The 18,883-nt window shown below is 40.5% G+C and overlaps 2 protein-coding genes across 3 annotated transcripts; both read left to right on the top strand.

Annotated features, from left to right (window-relative positions):
• Nucleotides 1-1,237: 1,237 nt before the first annotated feature.
• Nucleotides 1,238-7,190, top strand: lrrc3ca (leucine rich repeat containing 3Ca). The gene is made up of 2 exons (XM_005448193.3): nt 1,238-1,959; nt 5,886-7,190. The coding sequence occupies exon 2, from the start codon at nt 5,971-5,973 to the stop codon at nt 6,763-6,765; it is 795 nt and encodes a 264-aa protein (XP_005448250.1). The 5' UTR covers nt 1,238-1,959; nt 5,886-5,970; the 3' UTR covers nt 6,766-7,190.
• A 9,113-nt stretch (nt 7,191-16,303) lies between these two features.
• csf3a (colony stimulating factor 3 (granulocyte) a) lies at nt 16,304-18,835 on the top strand. 2 transcript variants are annotated; one of them, XM_005448195.3, is made up of 5 exons: nt 16,304-16,352; nt 16,878-17,050; nt 17,561-17,668; nt 17,760-17,906; nt 18,007-18,835. In XM_005448195.3, the coding sequence occupies exons 1-5, from the start codon at nt 16,337-16,339 to the stop codon at nt 18,196-18,198; spliced, it is 636 nt and encodes a 211-aa protein (XP_005448252.1). In that variant the 5' UTR covers nt 16,304-16,336; the 3' UTR covers nt 18,199-18,835. The 2 variants fall into 2 exon arrangements, with proteins under 2 accessions (XP_005448252.1, XP_025765488.1); XM_025909703.1 differs by lacking the exon at nt 16,304-16,352 and adding an exon at nt 16,408-16,503.
• The last annotated feature ends 48 nt before the right edge of the window (nt 18,836-18,883 follow it).

Raw genomic sequence — 18,883 nt, 5'->3', positions numbered from 1 at the left:
CTGGGAGCAGGAGACAGCGTGTGCGTGTTCCTGTGCGCTTAACTATATATGTATGCATGTGTAAGACTTTGTGTGAGCAGACCAAATGAGAATGAAAGAGCGGGATCTCATTAATATGAGTCCTTTTGTTCCACTGGAACTCAGAGTACATCGAAAAAAAATTACATTCCCACCCTTTTGCGGTGACATTGTAAAAAGTTTGGTGCTAGCATTTTCTCAGCCAAATCCCCACTCAGCAATTTGACTTCATGGATTAATGTTAGCTTGTAGGTATGCCACCTGCACAGGTACTGGGGTAATGCAGAGGACGCTTGAAGCTGATCAGAAAAGCACACTGAAAAAAAAGAAACAGTTACATAGAGAAAAAAAGGGAAACTTTGATCCACTTGGAAGTGTACTCTGTCAGGACTAATGCATGGTTTTTAATGCACCATCTAGCTGCCAACCACCGTGGAGCATTTAAAATAATCTGATTAAGCTGAGAAAGACTGACTGCCAGTGCACTTTCCTCTGTCGATGAGGAAAGTAATCCTATTTTCTGCTGTTTCTCTGTCATATGCTTTTCCACCTATCTGATCCTCGTCTAATTGACAAGAGCAGTCTCATAACCTGAGGGCTGCAGAAGGAGCAGCAGCACGGAACGCCATGTTTCATGTATCTCTCATGAGGACTGAGACCCACAGATGTGTTATGATGCTTTTATCCAGCCTGAATCTCATAAGACAAACAATTACTAGTCCCTAAAATAATCTTACAGTAATATGTCTGGACAGACAAAGAAATTATACGTTCTAAATTGAAACAGGCACTGGGATGGGAATGTGAAAAGGATATGTTGGAAAACAGTGATTTTTATTTTATTTTATTTTATTCTTTATCTCTCACTGTTCCAGGATTATACAAAAAGCAGTTCATAGATGCATAAAATACTGTATTTCAACTCAAATAATCAAAAATTCTTTATGTTTATGCTTGACTCCTTAGCACACATTCATCACTATCAATGAAAGAAAAAAAAGAAGTTAATCATATGCCTTCTGTTATTCCAGAGCACCAGGGAGGGAGTTTGGGTGAAGTATCCCATTTTATTGATTTTAATTCCATTAATACCTTATGACTGGCTGCTTGGCAGGCTCTCCCAGGCTAGTGGCCATGTACGTCTGTTTTTATAGTGGATTTGATTGGACATCCTTATCGGGTGGCAGCAGGCAGGAAAAGGGACTGGAGACCGGCAAAGATCCACAGCGCTGGCAGCCAGGCTGCATGTTTGAAACAACAAGCTTCAGATCAAACATGATCAGTGTAGGCTGCCAGCACAACCGAGCCATGTTTGAGCACGGCATTGTGCATGAGCTCATTTCTGCGTTTGTGTGTGATGGTGTGGGAGGGACACTCTTTTACTTTCCTGGCACCTGATGCATGCACACTGAACTCACGTCAATCCCAGCAATTAGTAGAGTCAAATGAATGAATGGATTAAGTCATGCCATCACATGGACTTTTCCTCTGTATATATGTCCAGCACTCAGCTCTAAGCAGTGGCAGAAACCAGTGCGTAAATGCACCGTGCGCCGTGCGACTGTACATCAATATCATTTTTGCCATGTATTTGGATCGAAGTCAGTGAGACACCGCCGTCACTGAAAGTCATGCCCTCGCTCTGTTTGCTTGCCAGTTCGCTCAGGCTTGGGCAATGTTGCCTAGTTTTCTCGTTGCGTGGAAACTAAAAGGCTGCTCTGAGTGAGAGCCCTGGAGTGAAGGGGCATTTCCACCGGCGCGTCGTAGTTTCCAGAGCGGCTTTCGCCGCAAGTTTGACGAGCTGCAGGAGGACTTACTGGAGGCGAACCAAAATATCGAACGAGCCGCTTGTTGGAAAGCGCACTGATCTGGTGGAAGATATTATTTTTGGACACTTGCCTAGAAACGCGCCATGGAAGGAAGAGGGAAAGCGACAAAGACGTGAGTGTTTGTGTTTGTGATACTGGCCACGATGCATGTGTTTTCTTTGTGATAATTTATGCGGCTAATCCAAAAATAAAAAAAAATAAAAAATCGCCGTTTAAACAAAGATTGTAAAAACGTAGGTGCTGTTGGGAAAACGCGCTTAACGGTGCTGATGATGAAAGACAAACTTAACAAAGGCATCGGTTCCACGAGGTATCACCTTTATCTTCTTTCAGTTCATTTTAACCAGATGCTTGTACGTGAGGAAAACTGGTATTTCTGCAGGACCCGGTAGCCGGTTTAAGCCACTCATTTTAGCTCCTGTGATGTCAGCTGGTGTTGTCATTATCATAAATTAAAGTTTAAAACTAATGGCATCACTAGGCTGTAAAACTTTATGTTGGGGATTTGAAGATTCAAGTCAATCTTGAGGATACACTGATGAGTCAGTGACACAGTTTTCTAATCTCCAGCACGGAGTGAGAGCCATTGCATCAGAAGAGCTGGCTGCTCGGCAGTAATACTGTTTACTGTACTGCTCTCTAAGTCAAGTCAAAAAGATTTTTATTTGGAAATGGAAATCTACCGAGCGCAGTGTTTTGCTGCACGAAGCCAGAAAAGTGTATCCAGAATAGGGCTTCGTGAGCTGAAATCAGTGAAATAATATTTGGCCTCCATTAAAAGGACCAATCCAAGTTAAACAGGCTATATCGAGGATGTTGATTTGTCCTTTAATTGTTGCTGTTTACCCAGCCCGCCACAAATAACTGTCAGCTCAGGGGAGAGTGGGGTGAATTGTGCCAGTTTTTAGTTAAAGTGACTTTAAAGCGAGGCCATGAAAGTAATGCTTTCAAATAAAATATGTACATATATTTCAGGATGTGGTGCATCCTTGGGAACAATCACTTTGAATCAGAAATATAGTATTTAAGAAATACAGCTTTCTGAAAAAAAAGTGGTCTGGTGGCACAGCTTGCCCTCGGTGTGGGGTAAGTTGTACCTTTGGAGAGAATACCTTGGGATAAATTGTGCAACTGATTATGAAAGATTCTTTGTGCATACTCAAAAGCCAGTTCAAGGCATTTCCCATTTCATGGGACTTAGACCATAAAACATTGCTTCTAGTGCTTTTATATATTCTGCCAGCTCTTTCTCCTATGCTCATCAAAGACGTGATTGGCAGGTCCAGTTCTTTTATTTCCTGGCCTTATTTCTTTTCCATCTAACTTTTTCTTCTCCCTGTTATAATGTCATCCTGCATATGTTCATCCTCCTTGCCATGGAATGGACTTCCCCTTCTCCACCGGGGTCTCTGTCCATGTCCTCTAAAGGTGTGGAGGCCCTGCATGTCCTCTTCATTATAACTCCGTGGCAAGATAGTCTAATATTAATTGTAAAAATACAAGCTACAATTACAATAAAATAATATATTTAAAATAGTCATAATTGGGGTGAGTTGTGCCAGTGGCACAGCTTAACCCAGGCCCCTTGGCACAAATCACCCCAACCCTACCAGTTTGGAAAAAATGCATCATCCAGCAGTTTTGAGTTAACATCATGCTAGCTGTGTGGTCTCATAGTGTAGCTTGTCAAAGCATTAAAACATTTGTGAAATGTCTTCAAACTTGTCTATAACTGTTCAGACAAATCAATCGGAAAACCTTGAGCCTAGAAATTTTACTTTGAAAACCGAAAAACTGTTGCTTTCTTAACTTAAATGTGCTTAAATCTCATGCAATGTTGCTCTCTTCTTTGCAGGATAAGTACAATGGCTGACTGTTCAAAAATGTGTGGTCACATGACCAATTTCTTCTATGGTTCCCTAGAAACAGGGGGTGGCACAACTTCCCCACTGGCACAAATCACCCCACTTTCCCCTATTTAAAATTCACGTGGTGTTCACAGCTGCCGCAATAGGCTACTGTTGTGAGACTACACACAACAGACACTAACATATATTAGATCTTAATGACTCGGATGTCTGGGTGTGTGTGTCCACTTCATTGCTCCATATTAAAATGGTCCCAGAGTGTGTGCAGGGCTGACAGCAGTGAATTTAGGAAGTGAGAGATTGACCTGTGGCTGCAAAAGCAATGCATTTGCAGTGCCAGCTGCATTGTTATTTATCACATAGGTCATCCATTACTTTAGGAAGACTAACTGTTCCTAGACCATTTGCATGCATGCAATCTTTTGCAAATGCATTACAGATTTTTTTTTATTTTTTATTTTTTATTTTTTGCAGACCTGTGCCCCACCCTGCTACTCATCCAGCTTACACCATGTCTTGTGTCTTTATCTTATTTACAAGTGTCACTTGCCTTTTTCCTCTCCTGCCTATTCTTTCTCTTCCAGCTGTCTTTGTCAGCTGCCTCTTTGGCTTACTAACATCTGCCCTTTTCCTCGATCTCTCATTAGTGTCACGCAATGTTCTCTGTGCTGTCACTGTAATGTTACCCCTCTCCTTAAATCGTCGTGATATCATTCTTTCTCTCACAACCCTGTGCTTGTGTGTCCAATTTCCCCGTCTCACCCACATGCTTTCCCCATCTCTGTCACCAGCCCTTTTACTTCTGCTCCCCCATTATCTCTCAGCCAAATACCAGGCTGGCATGCTATGTGATGGGAAAAGTACTGCCTTTACAGAAGCATAACACTAGCCGTGCAAGACCCTTAATTTCCTTGGGTTTTAAGCTGTTCTGTCGTGCTGTTTTACTTTCTCGTACACCCTGCTGCCACAGAGTGCAGAGGGAAATCCTTTGAAAGTTGCTTTGCCTGGCCTTGATGAAGATGGATAAATGGCATATCTGAGGGAGGCAAACCGCAGCAGTCAGTGCTTAATAGCACAAGCTTCATCTGTGCTTTGCATCAGTCTCCGTCTCCCCAAATGGCTCATTATTGAGGTTGTCTGGCACTCATTTGTTAACTAGTGTGCACTGAGGGTTTTAGCTGTATCTCATATACACACCACCAGTGCCACTACTCACTACCCTCAACCCCCCCCAGTCATGTGATACTTTGAGGTACTTAGAGATCGATTTCATTTTTAATCTTGGTAAGTGGATCTTGCTCAGTCCCTGACCATTTTGGAGAAATTAAGCAGCCTGGTGAATTCTTCTTTCTCTTCAAACAAGGCAGATCATCACATTGTCTGTTTAGTTGTTTTGGGGGCTCTTTATAGCATTAGCATTTACCTCAGCATAAGGGTTGGGTGGCCAGCGCTAACGTTACACTGACTTAAGGAGTTTTTCCTGAGGAGGATTAGTAACAGGATAGGAGTAAGCCCTTATCAGCTATTAATGAAGTGTGTTAAGGTGGGTTGACCTGCAATTTTCAAAGACTTACCTACAAAATATAAAAGTTTTATCATTTACAGGACACAAAGACAAGCTTTTACCTCTGTGTTACTTGCACTTCCCAGTAAACTAGAATATGTTAAATACAAACAATCTGGAAATGTGACAAAAGATGTTAAAGAAAAAAAGTTAAAATGTAGGTGGAGTTATGTTTTGTTTGGAACATTTTTTTCCCTCTTAGTGTCGCACTACTATGTTAATGCCCGTCTGTGTACTGAAATAGCCCTGCACTGCAGGGATGTCAATTATAAAAGAGGCACAGTGACAGCAAAGTATTTTCTTAGCTTGTTTATTGTGCTGGGATGAAGGGAATCTTTGATCCTTGGAGTTTCTTGGAAACACCAGTTGTTGCTAGTTGGCAACACGCTGAAATGAGCGTACAGTATTCCCGCTGCCTCCACAGTGCAATTAGACAAGCTACGGTTGCTCCCTTAAATAACATCACCGCTTCTGAAGAACATTTTTAATCATCAGTGTTTTACAAAAGAAAAGTTTTTCACTGTACAAGCTGCTCTTTATTTCTTTCTTTCAGAAGGTAAACTTCCCACAGCCTGTGTCACTTTCTGTTCTTTTTTTATGCAACAGGTTCAACAGTTACTGGGGAGGTTGATGTGGACTTCAGCCCTCAGCTGAGGTGGTCCTCCCTGGAGCATGCCCACCGTATCCCACAATGTCCCTTCTTGCAGACTGGCTGCTACGCCACTCAGTGGTCATGTGTTTGCTGCTGCATAGTTTGGTGCTAATGACCTTCTGCTTTCATCATGCTGCCACGAGTTGCTCCAAGAACTGCTACTGCACCGAGAGCGAGAGTGGCGGGAAGACGGTGCGCTGCAGCAACCTGCAGCTCACAGAGATCCCGCAGGACATCCCCAATGACACACGGCGTGTCTACCTGGATTTTAACCTCCTCACCACAGTTCCAACAAATGCTTTTGCAGGTTTAACCCAACTGGTTGAATTAGACCTTTCACACAATGAACTAAGCGAGTTAGAACCAGGTGCATTCAGAGGCCTCGGCTCCTCGCTACAGTTCCTGGACCTTTCTTCTAACAAGTTAGGAAACTTGACCCCTGATGCCTTTGAGGGGCTGCGAGCTCGCGCCAACCTAACAAACAATCCGTGGCACTGTAATTGCAATTTGCAGATGGCCATGCCTCGTGTGGACCTGGAGCCTGCATCACTGACAGGCGTTGTGTGCCACACTTCAGAACCTGAGAAAATAGGAGTTGAAGGACTTGCCTTCCTGTTGGCACCGGACATAGACCTCTGTGTGGAGATGAAGAGGACTACAGATGTGGCCATGCTGGTTGTTATGTTTGGCTGGTTCACCATGGTCATCTCCTACCTTGTCTACTATGTCAGGGCTAATCAGGAGGACGCACGTCGACACCTGGAGTATCTCAAGTCATTGCCCAGCAGACAGGGCAAGTCAGAGGAATCTTCCACCATTAGTACTGTGGTGTAGGACTGATGATGGAGCTTTGCGTGGGAACTGAAATGGTATCCCACAACAAACAGGACTGAGGTACTGCCCAGCTGTTGTCACGGAGCCAAGTTGGGCAATAAAACATGTGCCTGCACAAGAAAACCAGGCAACCTAGCCCAGATGAATAATTCATGTTTCAGCAGCCCATTAGGAGTTTTCGTTGGCTGAGTTGATGGTTTAGTCTGCGCGCTAAAGAAGTAAAAGCAGTGGCATCTTTTTTCTTGAACTCCAAACATGGGATACAAATAGAATTTATCCAGTGGTGCATGCACATTGATGTACCTCTCTCACAAACGGACAAGTGAGGATGAAGCATCAAACAGCAGTGTGAACAGTAGGACAAGGCAACACTACAGTATGGAACTCTGTACATCTGTTTCCCATTAAAGTCCTTACAGTATTCACCACTATAATATAAGTGAAGTGTTGTTTTGGGGGGTTTCTTATATTGAACTGAGCTGAAAATACATACAGCATTTGGAATCCTAGTCACTCTTTTGCAGATGCATCACTTCTCATGTCTCCCTGCAGATGTATGCAATGCACGATGAAGCAATACTCAGTTATTCTGTGATGAGTTCGATAGCAGCTACAGTACCAGAGCACCATATCGATGAGAACAGCCGACCTCCAACTGGCTCTGCGTGTATGGAGTTTTTCAGAGGAAACTCCTGCTAGCTTATGCCTTAAACAACATGTGCATTCAACACATTGTGTGTGTAGGAATGTCCTCTGGCTATAACTGCACATAAAAAGATGTGCCTTTTTCTTTTTCTGGTTGTTAAAGACCTGAGAGATTTGGTGGTTTATCTACTTCTTAATAAGCAACCTTTGCAAAATCGTGACAATTAATGCCTACATGATATCACAAATACATTGAAGTTCTGGAAAATGTGCTAATCATATATCATTCTCAGGAAAAAAAAGATTTCAGGAGGTAAAAATGTGCAATTATTTGTTATTTCATGTCCGAGCTTCTTTTTTCTTAGCTGGTCGGAAAAGCCCAAACATACATTGCTTTTATCCCTTTACACAGAGGAATCCTTTATGATCACACCTATCTAGTGTCTGCTTTTGTGCTGTTTTTCATATTCTCTCAAGCCTTTAAAAGGCTCCCATGGTGCCTGTGGGAACCATATTGTCTGATGCGGTCACTGGCATGGGTTTTCAAAATAACATTTATGAGGCCATGACCTGCTGGGTCCATTTAAAGAGCTGGCGGGGAAGTGAATCTCTGATTTCACCAGAGGATGGCAAATAGGAGGATGCATTCGTATCTCTTTTGATGAAATCAATACAAACCAATCACAAAAAAGGGTAATGTATTTATGAGTGGACTATACTCTGAGATGCACTCATATTTTTTTCTTTTTCCTGGTATAGAAAGGTAAGAATAGCCCAGTGCAGTGCTGAATAATGAAATTTGATGTTGAAGATGAGGGGAATGGTTTGTCAACAAGGGCTTCCCTGTGTCGGACACACAAATTGCCTCTAGAGCAGAGCAAGACCAATGAATGATTTATGGTGGCCATAAAAACACTTGAGCAGAAAGACTGGGACTGCACCCTTCATCTTCTATGACCCAGTTCTTGAGGAGAAATTGAGGGAGAATGCCACAGGGGATCATCTGCCCCCATCTCTGCAGCCCAGCTTACTCTTGCTTGGGTAAAGCACTTTCCAAATGCCCTTGGGCTGCTCATTGATGGTCCACAGAAGTTGCAGTAAACTCTGAGCCAGTTTCATCTCATTCTCAAACTCACTTTCCCAAAGGCAACCCTGCGTCTGTAAGGAATAGTCTGACAATTTAGGAAATACACTTTCTTGATGGGGGATTGAGATAAAAAACTGGGGTATACCCCAAAAAACATCTAAATAAGTTTCATTTTTATATATTGATTGATTTATTAATTACCTGTACAAAAGCTAAAGTACCAGATTATTTCTTGGCTAAGATCTAGGGTTACATGAACATGTGCTGCTAAATATATTTTAGACAGTCATGCTGGGGCTATGCTAAGCTAAGATAAGCTAAACTATGCTATGCTAACATCAGGGGCGAGGTAAAAAAATCTTGTTACCCAAGTTGTGAAGCGGTTCTTTAAGAAAAGCGTTAGAAAAGATTGAAAGTTTCTGGAAAAAAATACAAATTTAAAGGTGGTTGTTGGTGCTGGTGCTTGAGTAACTTTTTCTGTTAGCAATATCTGATGAAGAGGCTTCGTGCTCCTGAGTTTCAGGAATTTGTTACAGAAAACAATCATCTCTTTGGATTTAATCTTAAAGAAACCCAGGTACAGCCTCCCACGATGAGCAGGAGCTTCAGCTGCACTGAAAAATAGATGGTGAACCTCCCTGTGACATTTCCTGCCACAGTCACTCATGCACGCACGCACACACACACACACAAATAGCGATCTCCGCTACCCTCTTTCCTCCAATAACACACTCTCATGGTAGCTTTGAAACCAGCCACCGTTAAGGGAGCCTAACTGCAGGGGGAGATAAGCATTAAACTAGTAGCAGACATGTGTCTCAGTAGTTCTTCCAGCTAATATATGTGAGTGTGTACATTCGTTCGTATCAGAGGCGCGGGTGCATGGCGGGTTTTGAGGGTGCCGGTAATGCAACACCTGTTCCCCATGCACACATAAATGTTGCTGAGGTTAATTTAAATTTCAGGCCAGCTCAGCTTGCCCCGCCTGCTACCTTGGACACGTTACACTGGTGTGAGCATTACAACTGCTAGGTAATGGGACACAAAGTAGGGGATAAGGTGACTCATCCAATCCCACAGAGCACAGCGCTGTTTGGGATTGGGTTGCAGGTGAAAATGTTTCCAGGCTCTGAGATCACATAGTCCCCCAGTGAGGACCTGAGTGGGCACCTGTCAATTTGCTTTTTTAGCCAAAAAGGTAAGTGACACCTTCGAGGCTTTATCTGAGGAGAGCGTCAAGGACATCCTCGGGGTAAGTGTCAATATTCTGAGGCTGATCTGAAGAGCCTTTCAGGAGACATTGTTTCAAGGTCCCAGCTTTATTTTGTGTTACACAGCTCCCCCTGCGGTGGAAAGTGTGTAAGTGTGAGGAAAATAAATGTCCATGTCTATACATCACAAATAGAATTTATTGGTCAAAGAAGATTTTGTATTTAAAAGACAATAACAAGGGCAAAAGTAGATAGCATGCTCTAACTAAAAATTAATTTTATTTAGAGTATACTGGGAGCAAAATGACCTGTGGGACCCAAATTGGCTTGCACACATTCCCCCCTGACCCATTTTCCTGTACTGTCATTTTTTTAACCTGATCAGTGACTGCTAGAGATCAGGTTGTGAAATTTGTTAAAAAGAAAATAATGTAATTGAGCAGTGCAAAAAAAAGGGAAAAAAAGAAAATTTAAAAAAATTACAAAGTTATATTTACAAAATTACAGGATCTGGAGAAACCACCATTAACTATAACTACTGGGTAGTACTGCATTAAAAAATGATGGTTCTGTAGTGGAAATCACTGCATGAGCACAGCGATGCTTCTGAGAACTACTGTGAGCTAACAAGGAAAAATACAACATCTGCTTTCTGACCAATTAGAATCTGAAATTCTTTTTAGAAATCGTAGAAACTCTTCGAGCTAAAGAGAAGAGATGTCTTTCAACCTGTTACTGCAGCACAGATTAAAAGCCAACATCTGTGACGGCACTGGGGTCCATCAGTGGACGGTATAGGGGAACATCTGTTAAAGCAGAGATATACAGGTTGTACCATCTGCAGGCTGTGTTGTTCAGGGAAGGTAGCAAACCACATTTTGCATGCATGTACCAGCATATATACAGATATTCAGATTCTAGTCTTACTGAACACTCAGAGCAGACTACAAGCCACATTTTTTTTGCTGCATTAATATTCAAAATGAGAATAAATTGGAAAATAAGAATGACAATTCTCAGTTTCAATGCTTTTAAAATGTTTTCAGTGGCAAAGGAAGTTTACATTGTTTGTAAATTATTATTAATAGTGCTGAAGAGTATAACCAAATGCAGAACACATGACTGGACAAACTAAAAGCGAGCCTTTATTAGGATGAATTAGGGAAGAACACAGGAAATGGCAATTAACGGCAGGTCAACCAATCATAGAGGAGAAGGCTGTCACAATGGAGGGAAAAGGCAGGAAGTAAAACTAAAACTAGGGACGAAATAACAACTACCCTTCAAAGTAAAAAAGGAAATACCCAAAGGATACTAATACAGACATGAATACAAAGACTAACAAGGCATGTATGAGATAAGTGGACACAAAGGGACCAAGTTCAAAACAGAGGTAGGCACTGACAGAAACACTGGGAGAGTGATTACTATAAATACTACTGCACCGTCAAATCATAGTTCATGGAAGATCTACAGTAGTTCAGCTTAGTTGTTTTTTATTTATAAAACTGTTTCTTTGAAAAGTAAATTAGAGTTTATATTTATAATAACTATAATATAATAACATCACTAATTGTAATTGAATTGCTAATGTGCAGTTGCATTTACAACAAATTAATCAGTGGATTATGTCATATTATGATTCATAATTATGAAACATAACAGTGAGGCCTCATCACTGGCTTGTACTCGATCAGTTACATATACTCTCACTGAACTGAACTATTGTGTAGATTAGCAAAGTGGCTCCTGCCTCTGATACCTGATCTTGTTAATGTGACTTTGAGTTAATTTGCTTTTCAGGAAAAGAAAAATTAAGATTACTCTTATTTTTTTTTACCTAAGCTTACTCGTCAATTTGTTGAGCTTATTGAGGAAATGCTAAATGCACTGGTTATACTGTGTAGCGTTTTTCCACTCTGAGCACTCAAAGTGCTTTATACAACTAATTCACACTAATTCACACTAATTCTTACAAGCACTTTTTTCTATGCCTTTTCTATGTAAGTGCTTTCTATCTAACATTCATATAAATTCATACTCTGATGGATGCATCGGTTAGTTTCTTGCCCAGGGATATTTAGCCTGCAGACTGGAGCAGCCAGGCATCAAACCAGCAACCTTCTGATTTGCAGATGACCCCCTCTCCCAGTACCAGCGCCTTGGATTATATGTTCTTTATTTCAATTTTAGCCTATATAAACTAGCTTATGAAAACCTTTTGTAGATTGGACCAACCAAAACCAAATGGAAAAACTGGGTTTACCTGTGTCGATGTCATGAACTTGGTCCTAGTGATGAAGTTCACACAGGTTTTGGTTACAACTGTCGAAAATAAATAGTTGTTTATCATCCCGTTGTTTATCAGCTCGAGATGATTTAAATGAGGTGTAATCAGGTCCTTCGGGAGGAGTTGGGCTCTCTGAATGCTCTTGTTTGACATGTGAATGCAAATTATGATGTAACACATTTCATTCTCTTTTTTGCCCAACAAACCATAATGAAAAGCTAAAGATTCATTTGCAGGCTGGAGTGTAACAAGCAAATGACTTGTGGTCTATGCAATAACAGGAAGTCATAGACCAAATCCTCGTAGTTAGTGTGTACAGACAGCTACACATTTTGTCATGACGAAGTCAGATTTTTTTTAAGGAATTACAAGTTATAGCATCGTCACCATGTCTGTGAAGTGACTGACACTAAAATCACTTCCCCAACATCATTTTTTCCTCTCCGGACATCTTTTTTTCTGAGGAACCTACCTCGTTAGTTTGAACGCATATCTACTCAGACGGGCTGACATTCAACGTAAAACGAATGATGCAAACCATCTTTCTCAACCGGTCACCGCTTTTGTAAGAGGTTACCGGTATCAACCGATTAAACACAACTGTCTTTATAGAAAATCAGTGCAAAGGCCTTAGCTTTAGTGTTAAAACAAATACAGAAACAGATGAGGATTTTCAGCACAGCGGCGAATGATTCTGTTTTAAGGGATCATGACATCTAGAAGAACCAAAAATAAGACTTACATATTAAGAAAAACTTTTTCTTCCTTTAATTCCTTTAACTATTTGTACATTTTATGGTAATCAAACCCTTCAGTCATTTTCTGGAGGGGTTTCAAGGCATTTAAGGTAGAACTATCTGTTTCATGTCTCACATGCCAATTAAAATTCCATCTTAACCTCCACAGTATGTCCAGATTCATCTGTGGATCCAGCGTTTAAATTAAGAGCTCAGCATTTGTCAACATAATTCAAAGTTCAACAAACCGCAAGGCTTTCAGTCACAACTGACATATTATACAAAGTGTAATCAACTCATGCATCAGGTATCGTTCCTCTTCCACTACGCAGGGCACGACTGTTCAACCCTTCTCTGCTTAGCCCAGTGCAGGGCCAGCACATTGTTCCTCTGTTACAACCAAATCATGTTTCCAACAAGGTCACCGCTGGGCCGTAGAGAGAGATTACAGCAGTGAATGAATGCCTCCTTTCACGGAGAGGAATGATTGGAGATCAGAGCAGTGTAGATTTCAGGGATCAGATTTGACAGCTTTATTTCACAACCCATCAAGCATGGCCACATATCAGAGCTACACCGACTGATCAAGTGCCTCATGTTAGAGCAAGAAGAGAACCGATCCTATCGACGGCTACAGAGGAGACACAGGACTGACCTGCGAGGTGATTACACTCTGACTATGATGTTTAGACATGTTTTCAAGTCAAACCTGATAACCAAGGCAATGAAACTGAAATTAAAATTATGACTTTAAACATGACTTAACATAAAACATTGTGATAGAGCTGAAATGTACATGAGGGAACTGTATCTCACACATGCCTTGCTACATCAAATCATAATGATTCATGAGTTATAGTAATGTTCGCGCCTTATTTATGGTCAGGTCTGCAGATCATGCAATAGACTAAAAACCAACCCAGTAATGACAGAATTCCTAATGCTGTAGTCATGATTAATTCAGAATAACTTCATCATCATGCCATGATGACTTCAGAGGAAGTGGTGACCAGATCCATCTTTAGCACTCATAAATAAAGGATAAACAATAGATGTCCATGTCCACAGACTGTATGTATTTACGGAACAGGTTGGCAATAAAACTAACATACAAAAAAACCCCCTAAAATAATACATGATACAATTAACACTCACATAAAAGCCTTCTACCACCTGAAGAACATTTCCAGACACCCATCAGACTACGCAGATGAAACCCTCAGTCCTTCCTGGCTAGACTCCTGCACTGGTGTGCTGTTAGGTCTGCTCAACAAGGCCCTGGAAAGACTGTAGTGTGTTCAGAACTCAGCTGACAGACTTCTTACTCTCAGTCCTGGCAGCCTCTGAAACCCACCCATATACGCCTCCACTGGCTCCCAGTCAAGTCCAGCGTCTCCTATAAAATCCTTCTCTTTACCTGGAACTCCCTACATGCTACATGACCCCCAGGACTTACTGGACCTTCTCCTCCTCCAGTTCAATTTAATTCAATTCAATTCAATTTTATTTATATAGCGCCAAATCACAACAACAATCGCCTCAAAGCACTTTATATTGTACAGTAGATCTTACAATAATAGATACAGAGAAAACCCCAACAATCATATGACCCCCTATGAGCAAGCACTTTGGCGACAGTGGGAAGGAAAAACTCCCTTTTAACAGGAAGAAACCTCCGGCAGAACCAGGCTCACGGAGGGGCGGGGCCATCTGCCGCGACCAGCTGAGGTGAGAGAAGGAAAACAGGATAAAGACATGCTGTGGAAGAGAGCCAGAGATTAATAGCAGGTAGGATTCAATGCAGAGAGGTCTATTAACACATAGTGAGTGAGAAAGGTGACTGGAAAGGAAAAAATCAATGCATCATGGGAATCCCCGGCAGCCTACTCTATTGCAGCATAACTGAGGGAGGATTACTCCTCCCTCAGTTATGCTGCAATAGGGTCACCTGGTCCAGTTCTAACTATATGCTTTAGCAAAAAGGAAAGTTTTAAGGCTAATCTTAAAAGTAGACCCCATCTTGTAAATATTACTATTTAGGGACATAGTGTACAGTTGAAATAGCTTGTAAAAAAAAATATAATAATAATAAAGAAGAACAAACAAAGAGACACAGTATATATGATTATTATAATTAGATAGATCACACACTCGCTGGAATTAAGTGCATTAAATTCCATAACTGTTGACTTTAATGTGGAGAACCTATTGAATCGTAATTTTTTTTTAATATATTACTGAAGCATGGCAAGTGTTCAAAGACGAGCCCACCAGGGGGGACTGTTGTATCCGTTGTAAGTCTTTTCACTTCTTCTCTGTAGACGACACAAAATCCGGTGATGTCACTAACCCGAAATCAGTGGGCAGCTGTATGAATGACAAGAGGAAAAACTTTGATCGTCCTTAATACCGCAACAGGAACCACAATAAATAAATAAATAAATAAATAAATAAATAAATAAAAAAAATCTAAACACAACGTTTACAGTGTGGGGGTGCAGCTTGGTGTAGATAATCGAGATTGAGGTGACTTGATCTCTTGACAGATTAGGCAGTTACTTTTCGGCTGCTCCCTTATTGACAGGGGGCCGCCACAGACGGGAGCTGTTTGATCTTGGGATGAGATGTCACATGTTTCAGTCTATTAATAGATTTTTTCTAAAAAAAGGCACGTCGTCAGGTGACTCAATGGCTCAACAGGCAAATGACGATGGACAACATTAGAAAACAAAAGAATCCAGTGTTTCAAAAGGCAATAATTCACTGAATACTTTTTCATTTCCGTTCCGTTTCCTTCTCTCCTTCCTTTATATTTTACTAGTTTTGCACAATCTGTAGGACGACAGTAACTAGGAAATCTCACTTCCTAAAACGTAATTCTGGAATTGTATTACTTAACTATCAAATTTCCTTCTTCTTTCTTTCTTTTAAAAAATATTTTGTTACAATAAATAAATAAATGAATGAATAAATAAAAATCAGGTCCATCCATTTAACAAGTTTCATTACGACTTTTTAAATTTACCTTTTAATTATTATTGTTTTTTTTTAGATTTATTTGATTTTGTGTCCTTTTTTCAATTTAGTTATTTTATATCTGAATGTGACTCAAAATGTTTTCATATTTTTTAAAACAAGAGTTTTATTTATTTATTTTTTGTTTTATTTTGCTCCTATTTCTCCCCAAATTTATTAGTAGTAGTATTGTTAATAATAATAATAATGTTATTATTATTATTATTATTAGTAGTAGTAGTAAATTTCAGGTCCATCAATTTAACCTGTTTCATTACTTTTATTGAATGAGGGTTTTTTTTGTTTTGTTTTGTTTTTTCATTTTTAATGCTAAAAAAACAAGCCATACTTTTAATGTGAGCTTGATTAAATTTCTACTCATTTATTGGGGCCAATAATTTGTATTTGAAGTTTTTTTTTTTTTTTTTTTTAAAGTGCAAACGTGTATATTTTTAATCGAAACACCATCAGATGAGTAATTGGGGGAATTTCCTCCACACAGTCCAGCTTGACATATATAAGCCTGCCATAAATTGATGGTGTTCACTAGAGGTCAATACCTTAAAGGCATTCCCTAGCAGAGGCCATGCACATTCTGATTGGTGAGTAGTGAGGCAATCCTTACAAATTACTGATTTCTCCTCTCTGCTGATCGTCCCCAGAGAGCGAAAGCACTCTGTAGAGTGTAGGAAGCTACAAGAAAATTCAAAGGATCAGCCTTTGGACTAGCAGACATCTCTGACTGATAGAAAGGCAGGTTTGTTTTAGAAGCACCAGATGTTTTGATTCATTAATAGGGCTTTTATTCTGTGTTAACATCTGGTGCTTTTTAAAACATCTGCTTTTCTTTTCCACCATGCTGATCTACTGCAGTTACTTTTGGCTCAGGCTTCACATTACACGGGCTGTTCTCAACTGCTGCACATATTTAGCCCCAAGGGGGGACATGCCCAAATCTGCAGCAGAGAGGACCGGTTGAGAGGAGGCTTTGTTCTGCCTTTTGTTCTCCTCTGCCTCCACACAGCATACTGGATGAATAACGGGGGTTGTTTCAATGCTACGCCGCTGATGCCTTGAGATTCTTGTTTTTTTTAATTTTTGTTTTGTTTGCTTCTCTTTTTTTGCAGTTTTCGCCATTTCTTGCTACATGGCCACGTTCGCCTTCAGCGCACCTCTGCCGGAAAGAAGCGCACTTGTTGAAGATCCGGAATTTCAAGAGATTGTACAGAAATGCAAGCTGTTAACAGAGAAGATCCTTCTCTCTATCCCCGAAACACACAAATCCTGCATTAAGACGGAGGTGAGACACACTAATGCAGTTTTGCCTGGTTTCTTTAAAGCTTCTGCGTCATGACTTGTGTTTGATAATGTGCTGTCAGCGTAAGGAGCCTGCACGATCGAGCCTGTCAGCGGCGTTTGTATCTGAAATGCGCTTATGTAGCTGTTATGACTGATATGAACAGTCTCTGGAAAAGAAGCAGCACATGTCTGTCAATCGCCTTTTTTGTTTTAGATGACAGGCAACTGAGTTATCAACATCTGGCATGTTTTTTGTTTTTTTTTACACAGCTGGATTTTACTTGAGTATTTCTGAAACCACAAATAAAAGTCTCCTAATGACTCAGCATCTTGTAAGAACGCAGGACAAGTATTTCTGGTCTAGTTTTTAGGATGTGACATTTTAGTGCTTTAACTTAACGATCTGACTGCTGCCTTCACTGCCCCCCCCAAAAATCCCAACTCGTGTTTGCTTTGGAATTCCTCGCTGCTATACATCCTTAACAATTTGATGTTATTTCTTTTATCGTAGACTGTGCAGCTCAACTCCACAGATAATACGCGGTTTGAGATCATGAGGTCCGGGATTGGCATCCCCTCTGCTCCTCATATCAAAGCCCCGTCAGAAAACGTCACTTTGGTAAGCATTCTTTGAGAGTGAACTGTCATCATGCTTTGAGAGTCTATAAGCAGACATGATGACCAGTTTTTTTTTCTCTCCCTTCCATAAGGAGGACAGTTTGAGACAGCTCTATGAGGGTCTGCAGCTGTACCGGGCCTTGCTGGGCTCCCTCGGAAACTACCATAGGCTGGCAAACAAAGATAAAGTCACCGGGCTAATGGCTGATGTAAAAGACCTCGCCATTCAGATCAAAGAGGTAGGAGAATGTTTCTAAATTACAGCCAGTCTGACAAATAGTTTTTGCATGTTGCATCTTCTCAATGCTTAAAATCATTTTCCTTGTTTTGCTTTTTTAGATGCTAAAAATTGTCCGGCCACAAGGTTCACCCCACCCCACCAAACCCTCCGTGTCCTTAAATCTACCAGCAGAATACGAATTTCAGGTGGCAGCACACCTGACTCTGGTGGATCTCCAGTCCTACATTCAGGACCTGGTCCGCTTCCTCAGGACTCTGGACCGCAGCACAGAGGTGGACACAGAGTCCTAACCAAAAAGTGTCATACTTTGCTTTTGCCCAAAATGTACGTTATGGTATTTATTGATCTGTGAAAGCATTATTTATTTTTGTATTTGCATTTCATATTTATATATTTATTAACAGAACTGGACTGGACTATTTATTTCCACCGTTTAAAACTAAGGAAATGTTAACACAAGTGACTAATGCTCTGTAAAGCAGTACATTAACGTATTGCTAACAGCAGAATATTTTTGTATAATTTTTATTTAATTTATAACAATAATAATAATAATAATAATAATAATAATAATAATGACAATAATAATAATAATGATAATGTCTGTATTTTCTTATTTTTTAATTAAAAAACCATTTTTTTCTGAAAAACATTTGTACCTCTTTGTGAACTAACATGCATAATTATAGAAAACAATAAAATGAAACCCAAACTTCCAGTGAAGTTACTACTGTAATAGAGAAGTGCAACAAAGAGTGAAATAAGGACTTTGCTGTCATTATTTCCGCTACTGAACCAGACGGATGTCCTTTAAGAAGTGTTGCAAGCGGTGTATGACTGTGACAAGAGATGACCCACAGTGCCTTGTGTATGGTGTCATGTGTTGGGCTGGCTAGCATGTGATCATTCTGAGTCAAGGGACAACAACGACAGCGGCCACACGTCATGTTACCGAAACTCAAAAAACACAGAGGT

This window comes from Oreochromis niloticus, linkage group LG8 (assembly GCF_001858045.2).
Source record: "Oreochromis niloticus isolate F11D_XX linkage group LG8, O_niloticus_UMD_NMBU, whole genome shotgun sequence".
Classification (NCBI taxonomy): Eukaryota; Metazoa; Chordata; class Actinopteri; order Cichliformes; family Cichlidae; genus Oreochromis; species Oreochromis niloticus.
The sequence above is the reverse complement of the archived record's forward strand: the minus strand, read 5'-3'. Positions and strand labels throughout refer to the sequence as shown.

Coding starts and splice junctions, on each gene's coding strand:
- lrrc3ca (XM_005448193.3), top strand. CDS start 5,971: ATGTCCCTTCTTGCAGACTGGCTGCTACGCCACTCAGTGGTCATGTGT.
- csf3a (XM_005448195.3), top strand. Junction 17,051..17,560: donor AATCCTGCATTAAGACGGAG/GTGAGACACACT, acceptor CTTTTATCGTAG/ACTGTGCAGCTCAACTCCAC. Junction 17,907..18,006: donor TCGCCATTCAGATCAAAGAG/GTAGGAGAATGT, acceptor TTGCTTTTTTAG/ATGCTAAAAATTGTCCGGCC.